Raw genomic sequence first — 12,852 nt, forward strand, 5'->3', positions numbered from 1 at the left:
CGGGGGGATGGCGTCCCCCCGCGTCCCCCCCCAAATGACCCCTGATAGTGTCCAACAGGTTTGTAACCTTTGAGAACCACAGATTCCATTTGAGATATGAGCTGTGCCTACATTACTGTGGAAATTGGGGTGAGTGTAAAATGTTACTATATGCGGTGGCTTTAATATAGATGTACTGGAATATATACATTCTGAACCTCTCTTTGGCTTTTCATATTTCATTGTTGTATTGTTATTTTGTTATTTTGTAGTTCCATTTTCAGCTGTACAACTGAAGAAGATTGCTTTGAAATGTCTGGCATGCCTAGGAAGGACGTTTTCGGCTGTTAGAAGTTTATTTGTGCTTTGCGGCATCCTCTGCCTTTTTTGTGGACTTTGAGGTCTTTTGGACACTATTACGTTCAAAGACTCTTCTTCGATATTTTCCACTATCATCAAATTGTATTTTGAAGTTACTATTGTCTGGCTCATAGTAACACTAGGGGCTGACTGACGACAAATGCATGGGGTGAGGACAACAGTTGGTTTTACCTATAACCTCAACTTTTTCACACACTTTCTTCAGTCCTGACAAAATTCAAGTTCCTGATGTAAGCATATCTCTAATAAAGCATCACTTCCAATAGTGTTGTGGAGAGTGTATTATCTGGGGACCTGACAATATGTTGGTATTGCAAGCTACCAAATGCAGACTGTTTGCATATGTGGTGGACATGTGAGTGGACCAAAAAATACTGACTATCCATTGTAGACTTTCTGAAATGTGGATTAGGTATGGATTTTCCCCATTCCTCTGAGGTTATCTTGTTAAGCTATATATCCATGTTTCTGATAGATTTTCGAAAGAAGCTCATTCATCAGATAACAGTAGCTAGAATTACTTTTGTGTGATAGTGGAAGTCAGGTAATATCCCACCCATACAAGAATGGATCGTGAAATGTTAAGAGGCCTTTTTGGTAATTAACTTGACATTCTAAAAAAGAGGGGAAGATGTATCTCAATTGAATATAGTCTGGCAAAACTTTTTCCCCTGCAGAGTTGCTCAGCTGATGTAATTAAGTGGAGTACAAAGATTTCAGCAGAATGGTATTTCAAATGTGTCAGTTATCTATATACTAATACTGAAGTTACCCCCGTGCATGCGGATACCTAAATCCGTGCATTGGGGGCACCTGGGGGGGGGAGGGAGATTTTCGTGCACACTTGGGGCAGTCCCCAGGTGTGCACAAAAATCTGAAAAGTTGGAAAAATATCGGGGGGATACTTAAATCCCCATAAAAGTAACAGAGCATCCCCTGCGCATGCGCAGGGAACGCTCTTGGAACGGCTTCGACAGTGGCAACAGGGGACGGGTGGGCAGCGATTCAAGCGGTTTGGAGCAGGGGGGGAGGAGGCGGGCGGGGGGAGATCGAGACGGGGGGTGGAGGAGACGGGGGAACTGGCGGGATGGAGGGGACAGCTTACCTGCTCCTGCTGGTTCCTCCTTCGCCTGCTCAGTTTGGAGCTCCCCCGCCCCCGCCGCGGGTTTCGCGGGTCCTCTTTCTTGTTTTACTATATTTCTGCTAATGTATTATGTAATCTCAAACAAAGTTTTATGAAAAAGGTGCATGGGTGTGTAAGTAAGAGAAGTGGATGGCAAACGTAACTCAGGCAATCCGTGTCTCCTGTGGGTGCCCCCTCCCCAATCGCAAACCAGCAGTGAGCATTTCTCCTTTGGTCTGAATGCAAATTAAGACAAGCCTTACTTTCCTTGGAGCCACAAGCAGGGCTATTTCTGGGCAGGAACGCACAGGTATGGAGTTCCGGCTGGCTCCAGAGTTGGCCACGCCCAGCAGGAACTCATTAGCATAATAGGCCACACCCAACCACTGAAACTCATTAGGACTGGCTACATTAGATGTGTGTGGCCTAACGTGCAAGGGAGTTCCTGCTACAAAAAAAAAGCCCAGGGTTTGGACAACAAACGAGGTAAACAGAATAAGAAGCAAAAGGTGGGTGTGGCTGGATGAGCACACTTCTGGTAACATGGGGGTGTGGCCTAATGTGCCAATGAGCTGTGCTGTCAGGGGTGTGGCCTAATAGGCTAATGAGTTTCTGCTGTTGGGTGTGGCCTATTATGCTAATGAGTTGCTGCTGGGCTTTTTCTACAAAAAGAGCCCTGGATACATACAAACCCAGTGTCCTGCCATCCTGGTAGTTGTAGCTCCAGAAAGCATGCATCCGGTAAGGAATGGAGGTTTTACTTTAGAAACCTCCATTCAACCAATGCAGTGCAATGATGATAGTAATGACATAAGCAAAATATTCATACAAAGAAGTCTTTAAATGCATCTGGAGTTCTGCCTAGGTATTTATAATTGGTCACTTGTTCAATGGGATTCCCATTTACAAACCACAGTTGTTTCTTTTGTCTAGGTCCAAAAGCAATGACCTCTGTTTTCTGGTCGTTTATTTCAAGGTTATCAATTTGGCAGGAATTATCGAATTTTCTTAGGGCTCTCCTTAATCCCAACGGGGTTCTTGAAAGAAGGACAGCATCATCCGCATAAAGATGAATGGAGATGTGTCTACCATGTATTTTTGGAGGATGTAGATCAGGAGATAAAGTCCACAACATCATTTATGTAGAAATTGAAAAGGAAAGGAGCATGCAGACAGCCTTGGTAGATGTAGCTCCAGAAAGCGTGCATCCGGTAAGGAATGGAGGTTTTACTTTAGAAACCTCCATTCAACCAATGCCGTGCAATGATTCTAGTAATGTCATAAGCAAAACATTCATGCAAAGAAGTCTTTAAATGCATCTGGGCGAGATTGACAGAAAGCAGCAGCCCACCACTGATAATTTAGGGAACCATGCCCCCCCCCAGCCAGCTGGGCAGTAACCAATCCCCCACCCTGGACAGTTGACTCCAACAAGTGTTTTGTATATGTGCTTCTAACCACATCATGGATTCCAGTCTAGGTAAGTCTCCTAAGTTAGGGGCACAAGGGATTTTATCTTTCCCACCCCTTGTAAGTGCTACCACCTACTGCTAAACAGACATTGTGAAATTTAAATAACTCGATTTAGGTGTGCCTGACTTTGTGATGCATGTTCTTGGAATGCCTGGTATTTGGGGTTGTGTTGGTGGTGTTCTTTTTGGCTGCCACAGGTCCTAATATATATCCTAATTGTTTAAAGTACAAATCAGCCAACAGCTCTGGGTTTCATAGAGCCTACGGCATAAAATATGTGATCCTATGTGGACCTGCTTCTGTCTAAGACGGTGGAGAAACAAATCAAAAATAAGTATTTATTTTTAAGAACTGAGCAAACTTCACAGCTCAATGGAATTGTTTCTGCCACCAACCACCAAGGTAACCACTGTGGCTCTAGATGAGACCACTTACAACCCTTTTACAAAATTCACAACTCTGTCCACCCCACTTTTGGCACATGAAAGAGAAAGCAGAGGCATATCGATGGAGAAGATGGCTCCATGGAATCCATCTGCAAGGTGGTACCAAGTCACAGGAACCCCCTCATCCTCTAACCTCTTTTTGTACAGTAGTCCTTCATCTCTGAGGACATCATATTCACATGTTAAAATGAACATCTCTGGGAGCTGCTGGACAATGTCCACATCAGCAAGAAGGGGTGAAAAAATGGTATCAAAAGCCTCCTTGACTTGTTGGTGAATTTCTGGTGAGAAGACAGCCGGTGGTGGTGGTTTGTAGCCTCTGAGTTTGAATTCCTTCGGGATGACATCTGGACTTATCCAGCTCCTCAACTTCATTTTCATGTCCTCGGGAATGTGGGAGCCTTTTCTTAATTCTTTCGCTACAGACTTGCTTTTCCCGAGATACTGAACACCTGCTTCTACTATTATTCTTTGGAAAAATGGGGGCACAAATCGGTTTTGCTGATGGGAAGGTAAATTGAAATCGATGGCTTGTAAAAAAGGGTAGAGCAAGATCTGAGCACGTACTTTGGGGACGTCCGTTCTTTTGACCAGTTCTTGACAAACAGCTGCCGTGAATGTGCCCCCTAGACTATCTCCACTAATGACGATACACTCGGGATCCACTCCATAGTCTTCTGCATTCTTCATAAAGTGGATGGTGGCGACGAGACAGTCCTTGAACTGTCTAGGATAGGGGTACTCAGGAGACAGACGGTACCTGTAACAAACACCTCATAAATTCAATGTATCTCATTTGATAATTGAATCACCTTCAGTAAATGTGGAGGTGGTGAGATCTGTGTACTGTGTCTTTGCTGGCATGGCTACAATTGTAAACACCTGGCTGTATACTAGATGGTGGATGAGCCAGATGTTTCTAATGAGGACTTCAGAGCTTGCTTACAGGGAGTGTGACTTCCTTCCTTTAGCGCAATCCCTTGTGATCTGTCAGATGGGAGCACACCCGCACTCAGGTAGACAGGCTTTACCATGTGCCCCACCAGTTCATTCCATCTGTAATCCAGGTGGCCACTGGGGGGGGGAGGATGTGGCTTCCCTGCCCAACCTAGACCTCAGGGAGGGAAGTTGTTCTCAGGCTCGCCACCACCCTGTGACAGGAATCTGACCTTGACCTCGACACTGGCAGAGAGCCCATGCATGCTCAATCCACCCACTTAGTCCTCCATCACCCCCATCTCCCAGCAAGGTTCCAAAGTTAGGTGAGTCATGAATGAGGCATGTGAGCACTGGCTTGTGGAGGCAGTGGCACCCTGATCAACCAACAGCTCCTCACCTCTTGTAAAACCAGTGTTGGGGTCCAGGGCCAGGCACAGTTGGTAGGGGAAGGATTTTTTTTAACCATGTGGCATATCGGCAGACCATCTCATTGAGCATCGGCCGGGAAGGGCTGGTGTTTCAGGAGGGAGGGTGGCGTGGGAAAGCACTTTTGCAAGCAAAGAGAAACATAAAGAAAACCAATATCATGCCTCTTTTTTAACATGAGAAAGGGAACTCTAAAGGCTGCTTTGCCTCCAGACCTTATTTCTGGCAGGTGAGTCCGCTTCCTTGAGTGCGTCCCTGTGGGCCAATAATCATCCCATGGTGTCCAACCACCAAGTAGCTCCATAGTAGGGTTTGGAGGAACCCAAAGAGGGATTCTCCAACAGGAAGAACCTCCCACATTCTTACTAAACCAGGCTGGGGAACGAGGTCAAAGTGGTGGGACCTGAGCATTCTACTACAGAGCACTCAAACTGTGTTTGGTTCTGGCTTGAATTTAGATAGACAAGATTCTCTGGGAGTGTAAGCCTTCCCTGTTTTGAGACCTCACCTGCTAGAATTTTATCTCAAATAAAGATTCCGTTGATGTTTGTATTTCCATGGCTTGAAACATGAACCAAATTTTCCAGTTTAAATTGTATGTTTGGTGTAGTGATTAAGTGCACGGACTCTAATCTGGGACAACCGGGTTTGATTCCCCACTCCTCCACTTGCACCCACTGGATGACCTTGGGCAAGCCATAGTTCTGGCACAGCTGTTCTTGAAAAAGAGCAGTTTCTGTCAGAGCTCTCACAGCCCCACCTACCTCACAGGCAATGCTCCCTCTAAGCTGCAGAGTCTTGTGAGCAAAAACTCTACTTTGTGAGCTACTGGCGTTGAAGCTGTGAGCGAGCGATTTGGCTACGGCATCAATTGGTTTGCTCCGGAGCCAGCCTTCCTAAGCTAAAGCAAAAATGTGTGAACCAGAGGCTAAAAAACTGTGAGCTAGTTCACACTAACTCAGCTTAGAGGGAACACTGCTCACAGGGTGTCTGTTGTGGGGAGGGGAAGGGAAAGGAGATTGTAAGCCACTCTGAGACTCCTTTGGGTAGTGAAGGGTGGGGTATAAATCCAATCTCTTCTTCTTCTTCTCCTTATTCTATGGTTGCCACTGTGGTTGACAACAGGCAAATGGCACAAGAAGTAAAAAAAATCTCTTTTCTCCTCTTCTTCCTTGCCAGCATCTTGGATCCTGCCTCAGCTGGGTTCAAAACACAAGGGTTTGCCCTGAGAGCACTATGCCTCTTCCTCACTGAGATCTTGTCAGTTGATCTTGAGATGAAGGGTTTTTCTGCAGGTGGCATTCCATTGCTTGTGTGCCTGCGTTACGTCAGGTTTCTTTTCTTTTCTGCGTGTGTTTTGCGCCCTCTGGTGGTGGATTCAATATTTCATTGCTGTATCACTGGCTTATTCCAGAGTGAAAGTGCAGGGAAATAAGCCAGGAATACAGAGATGAAATATCAAAGTGGCCACTAGAGGGAACCAAACATGCAGGAAAAGGGGGGGGAATGCAGTGTGAGCAAACAAAAATGAGGTGCACGGAAAAAGCCCTACAATTCCCAGGGCCTATCTGGTGTTTAAATGGTGCTGACGCAGCATTCAGGATCTTACAGTTAGACCCAAATGGCTACTCACTTAGATCCAAATGATACATTACAAATTAAACAAGTCTGCGACAGGGACTTGCGACCATACTGCCACTGTGAGTTCCTGGTGGGACTCTGTTTAAAAGTGCCATGGGAGCTCGGTTCAGATTGGGAGCATAGCACTGTGGTGAGGCGGCTCCTGCCTTCTCTATGTGCCATTTTCCCAAGCTGAAACAACATCAGGAAGACATCATTTGCCCATTTGAAGTCTCTGCATGCATGCTGGGGCAAATGACAACCCCAGCATTGTTTCAGCATCTCCCAATCTAAATCTTGAGGTTTGGAAGAGAGGGAAAAGACATTCTTATTTTGACAGACCTTGACAGAGCTAATTGCTTGCATCTGTTTATGGACACTATTTGATACCTTATTTGATAGAGTAATCGTTATTTTTAAGCCCTGTTTCATTATGACACTCTTCATCTTGGGTTTAATTCTTTTTTAAAAATAAAATGTAGGGGAGAAGAGCTGGGGGTGTGTGGCTTCACAGAGTGATCATTGGAATGATGTGGTGCTACTGCAGGCTGGACAGCCATCTCCCAAGTTTATCAGAGATCTCTAAAAGACCTACATAGGGCCTGAGTGGGAGCTGTGAGGCTGACAGAGAAGGCAGTCACAGGTCTCCTAAGAGGATGCAACTCTAGTTACTTCCTCCTATGTCACTCAGAAACACATCTCTACTAGACCCCAGGGCTATTTTTGGGCAGGAACGCACAGGAACGGAGTTCCGGCTGGCTCTTGAGTTGGCCACGCCCAGCAGGGACTCATTAGCATAATAGGCCACACCTAACAGCAGACACTCATTAGGATTGGCTACATTAGGGGTGTGTGGCCTAACATGCAAAGGAGTTCCTGCTACAAAAAAAGCCCAGGGTTTTGACAACAAAGTAAACAGAATAAGAAGCAAAAGGTGGGTGTGGTTGGATGACCCCACTTCTGGTAACATGTGGGGTGTGGCCTAATATGCTAATGAGCTGTGTTGTCAGGGGTGTGGCCTAATATGCTAATGGGTCTCTGCTGTCGGGTGTGGCCTATTATGCTAATGAGTTCCTGCTGGGCTTTTTCTACAAAAAAAAGCCCTGCTAGACCCCATGTTATTAAGACCTCTTCTAGAACAGTTTCACTTAACCATTGTTTTCAGGAACACAACCCCAGTGTTCAAGAAGGAACTACTGTATTGCTGATGTATTTTAAGTATTCAGCCAGCTGGGCTCTGAGAAGGGGCAGGAGAGGGAGCTGCTGCTGGAGTGAAGCATGGCTGGTGAGGGAGCTGAGGCAGTGACATGCAAAGTCTGTGGCAGGTCCATATTCTGTGTTTCTGAACTGAGAAGAAAGCGGATTGGAGATGGAATAAATAAATAAACGAACTGAATTTATGTTATTTCCCCCCCAATATGGAGGTGTTTAAAAAGTTGTTTGGAGATGCAGATTTTTTAAAAAAGACACTGGGCCAGTCCGTGAACTCTCACTTGTAAGTGTTGTGAAGTTGTCACAGACCTATGGCGACCCCAGTGTGAGGCTTTCAAGGCAAGTGAGAATCAGAGGTGGTTTGTCATTGCAAGTACCAATCTAGACAGCTTCCAAGATCCGATGAGATCTGGCTACACCACCACGACTTCCTTCCCTCATACTATAATCAAATCTGTAACAAGCATTAGACCGGACAGAACTGACTTACCCAACGGAGACAACCACTGAGTCACTTTCCCTAGCAAGAAAGCGGCATACTCGTTCGTAGGAATCTGGATAGGAGGAAATGACAGAGTTTGGTACATACAGTGTTTCCCACAGGTTCATGTCCAGATCATTCAACACTAGGCTCAATTTCACACTAGGGCCGTTCACCAGAAACCTGTCAGTGCTGGCCTGCTTTTGCTTATTTATTTATTTATTTTGAAAAATGGATATTTCACCTATCCAAAGAGCAGCGAATGGTCTGCACATGGAATTGCGATGGAGGTTGCATCAGCAGATAATGCACCACTCAGGTGCTTCCCCTTCCAGATCTTCCGTTCTGCACAAGAAATGGTTCTGATATGATCGTGATAATGCCCCTCCCACTGTTCACTAATACCAATGTAAGAATGCTTCCATGACCAATTTGCTTTTAAGTGAGGCCATTTACACTATTACTTTATGGCAGGGCTCTTTTTCGAGAAAAAGCCCAGTGGGAACTCATTAGCATAATAGGCCACACCCAACAGCAGGAACTCATTAGCATATTGGGCCACACCCCTGACAGCACAGCTCATTAGCATATTAGGCCACACCCCACATGTTACCAGAAGTGGGGTCATCCAACCACACCCACCGTTTGCTTGTTATTCTGTTTACCTTGTTTGTTGTCAAAACCCAGGGTCTTTTTTGTAGCAGGGACTCCTTTGCATGTTAGGCCACACACCCCTAATGTAGCCAATCCTAATGAGTTTCTGCTGTTGGATGTGGCCTATTCTGCTTTATGGGATTATTATTATCAGGGCTATTTTTGGGCAGGAACGCACAGGAACGGAGTTCCGGCTGGCTCCCAAGTTGGCCACGCCCAGCAGGAACTCATTAGCATAATAGGCCACATCAAGCAGAGGTGGTTTGCCCTTCCCTTTCTCTGCATGGGAACCCTGGATTTCCTTTCTTCCCCCCCCTCTCCTAAAAAGGAGAGAAGTTTCGCTTTAGAATTCAGAAAAAAAGGGAAGGGTATATAGAGGGACAAAGAAAAGTGTGAGTGATGTTAATACAGGTATATTAATCTGTTAGTATTAAAGGCAAAGTTCAAATCACGGTGTGCGTCTTCTTCTGTAGTTGGGTAATCATCTGTTTCTTCGTTCTCCTTTCAAATCGGGCAATTAGTATGTTAGTAAAGTCCTTTTGGGGTTAATAATCCTTCTATGACACTGTCCAGATAAGTCCTCAAAATTTAAGATATTTCCCCTTTTTTCTCTCTTAATAACCCTGGACTTCCTTGACGGTCTCCCATCCAAATACTAACCATGGCCAATCCTGCTTCGTTTTCAAGTTCTAATGAAAAGCTGCTAGGGATTCGTGTTAGTATGTCTTTTCCCCTCACTGTTCTTCAGCAGCAAATCTGCTAATCCCACATGCAATTCCCAGAGACAAATTTGTGCAACTCCCCCCTTCTGGTAGGGCTCCCTCCTATTTCAGCTAAGTCTTCTAGAAGCTCCCTGCTCTCCCTCTCCGAACCAAATTTTTCCTCGGTCCATTCTGTATCTAGCATTCACTCTGTTGTTTTACCAAACCCACACTGGAACAGAAAAAGATGTGGCTCAACACCACATTCAAGTACCCCGGGGCCAATGCCATACTGGCTGCAGAGTCTCCCCTGAATGGCCATAAAATGGCCATAAATCTATGCAGACCATAAAACCAAGTGATCTAACAAAATGAAAGTAGCATGCAGTCGGGACACTGCCATAAAATCCAACAATCAATCAAAGTGAAAGTGGCATGCAATGCAGAAGGGCATTTCTGTTCCAACGTGGGTTTGATACAACAGCAGGGCAAATGCTAGACGCAGAATGGGCCCTGGAGAAATAAAGAAACAGCACTAATTCTCAGTGGTGTCAGAATGAAAATGATTTCCCCCCCAGGTGAATCCAGCTATTGTCACTTCACTGCTTGGAGGTAACAGACAATAGGACAGGAAGTTATAATGAACCGGGAAGCTTAAATGGTGCATGGATGGCATTGCTTAATGCCACACTTGCAAATGGCACACCTCTAAGGCACATCAAAGCACATCATGTTCCCAAGGACTTAGTGGCATTGTACTGAAAAGACCACCCACACCACAAAAACTGTGCTTTGTTATGCCATAAATGTGAGTAATGGAACCCAATGGCTCTTGAATGAATCAGATGTGCAAACAACCAAAGAAGGCCCCGGTCACACGAAAGGTTTTGGGCCGGGAGAGGGACAGATTGAGGGCACAGCAAACGGGCGTGATACCACCGCAACTTCTCGGAAACGTTGCACACCCATCCCCGATCTGGCCCTTCCGGCCAAAAACCCGCATCAAAAATACACCACCTCCAGAGGAGGTCTTACCGGAACGGCCGGGGCAAGCGTGGCTGTGGGATCACTGGCGTGTCCTTCTGCCGGCTCATCCCCGGCTCCTGGCCGAACTGCGCATGCTCACACATGCGCAGTTCGGCAGCCTTTGTCCCCGGTCTCCCCGGCACCTGAACGTGCCGGGGAGCGATTGCGCAGTGGCTCACAGGATCTGTATGGTCCCGCCACCACGTCTCTATTTTGGTGCAGCTTTCAAAAGCCGCACTTTGCCCGTTCTTTTTCCCACCCGTGTGGCAGGGACCGAGCAGAAGAACTGCAGATGGTTACCAATATCATCTGGCATTGCCATTGTTACTGTGCATATGATGGATGGTAATTTCACCACAATTGATTGGTTGGGGTACAAAATTTTGCCCAGATATTGTTAAAAGCAATCGCCACTGTGACTGAAGAATTGTCAGATGGAATTTTGAGGTCTGCCGAATGCAATGAAGACACCCGAAATATTTTCGGTTGTGATCCGTCCACTAAGTAGATAATCAAACTTTCACACTCACCTTCCCTTGGGAAAATACACATGCAATACAATATCCCCCTTCTCTAGTTTAGGTATTGATATCCATCCTGACATAGATTTAGAACTACCAATCTATATCAATCATCAGCACATTTGTGAAGTCATTATAGTAAATAAACTTTAGAGTATATCTTTAGTTTTACCGATGCTGCCCCACATGCCAATTCCTCCATGAAAGAAAAGGATTCCTTTTCTGGGCTTTGTGGCAGGCACTTTTGGCTGGTACAGCCTCACAGTCACGTCTTCAAACTGAAGATTCTGAATATGAAGCTTTTTGTCTTTAAAAGGTGGGATTCCATTGACTGCTTTCCTCATAACTGTATGTTCATCACAGAGGCTGATCTTCCATGCTATGTAGCCCTGGTTATATGGATAAAACACAGAATTCTGATGCTTAGAGCTCTTTGGAACTTCATGCAGACTGAAAAGGTCCCACTAGTCTATTTTGCTTTGAGGAAGAGTAGCTTGAGAGCCACTGTGGTGTAGTGGTCAAGAACGGCAGAGTCTAGTCTGGAAAACAGGGTTTGATTCCCCACTTCTCCACATGAAGTCATATGGGTGACCTTTGGTCAGTCACAGTTCTCTCAATCCCATCTACCTCACAAGGTGTCTGTTATGTGGAGAGGAAGGGAAGGCGATTGTAAGCCACTCTGAGACTCCTTCAGGTAGTGAAAAGCGGAGTATAAAACCAACTCTTCTTCTTCTATTAATGTGGGAAAGATCGTCATTCTCCACTACTAATCACTATCTGGCACATGTCTAAGTCTTCAATTCAAAAAGGTTTCCTAGTAACTTGTGCCATTCAAGAAAGTGAATCATGAACCCATTTACCCCAATAAAACCACTCATCTACTAACCAATAATAATGGTGATGACATTTATTTACCTCTATGGACAACCCAAAGTTCCCTATATCATTTCTTGCTACATTTGTTAACATTTTGTTAGTGGTTTAGGTTCACTGTCAAGTTTACAGATGGATTTATACTAGACCTGAGTGTTGCATTTTTTAAAAAAACATAATAAATATAGTATTTATCGATACAATGCTGGATTTATGGATGCATCAATAAAGCTGTTGGGGAAAATCCAATGTGAGGAATCAGGAAACGGCACAAAAATTGAGAGTTGTTTTTTTCAGTTTGTCCAAGGGCAGAGGAGCAAAGTTAAACTGGGGATTCAGGGGTTAAAAGAGCAGGAAGTGGAAACTCACGATCATATAGCTGACAGCTGTTTGGGAATGTCGATGAACGGCCTGCTCCACCCTGTCCTCCAAGGTTTTCCCAACACCTGGAAAGGATTTTCTCTCTCTCTCGGGTAACCACTGCCACTACCTGACCTTTGTAAGGAATTGCCTGCTGGGAGGGTAAAGACACCCAGCTTCCAAGTTCTGAGGCCTTGTGTCTGTATGTCCCACTGCCCAGTGCCTGATCACAACAGGGACCGTTTACTGCCTTGTGCACCCTTGGAGGTATAGCCACTTGCCAACTGCCTGCCTTCTCCCTGGCATTCTTTTTAAAACAGCATGCCCAAGATGGTGGAGGTCTACAGAGAACCACTACCAGCATCAGCAGGTATGAAGTATTTATTGAAGGGAAAATGTTTGCACGCACAGATTGAGCAAGGGATTCAAAAGAAATGGGTAAAACACAAATCCGCTGTCCCTCTCTCTATACATGCCCTATCATGTTTAGGACAGGTTCCTTAGCTTAGGGTGTTATAGATCTCTACAGACTTTCCATTACCTTGCAGCTTACTCCAGTACAAATATCCATGGGAGCATTTGGGGGCAATGCCCCCCACAGATGAGTGCTGCCCCCTCAGACAAAAATTCAATTTCC

General features: G+C 45.4%; 1 protein-coding gene across 1 annotated transcript; it reads right to left on the reverse strand.

Moving 5' to 3' along the window:
* Positions 1 to 3,387: 3,387 nt before the first annotated feature.
* LOC107108425 (arylacetamide deacetylase-like 4) lies at positions 3,388 to 11,326 on the reverse strand. The gene is made up of 3 exons (XM_015408854.1): positions 11,155 to 11,326; positions 8,090 to 8,153; positions 3,388 to 4,162 (listed from the first exon to the last, which is right to left on the reverse strand). The coding sequence occupies exons 1-3, from the start codon at positions 11,324 to 11,326 to the stop codon at positions 3,388 to 3,390; spliced, it is 1,011 nt and encodes a 336-aa protein (XP_015264340.1).
* Between the last annotated feature and the right edge of the window lie 1,526 nt (positions 11,327 to 12,852).

Source organism: Gekko japonicus, unplaced genomic scaffold, assembly GCF_001447785.1.
Source record: "Gekko japonicus isolate JY-2015 unplaced genomic scaffold, Gekko_japonicus_V1.1 scaffold4399, whole genome shotgun sequence".
In the NCBI taxonomy this organism is placed as follows: Eukaryota; Metazoa; Chordata; class Lepidosauria; order Squamata; family Gekkonidae; genus Gekko; species Gekko japonicus.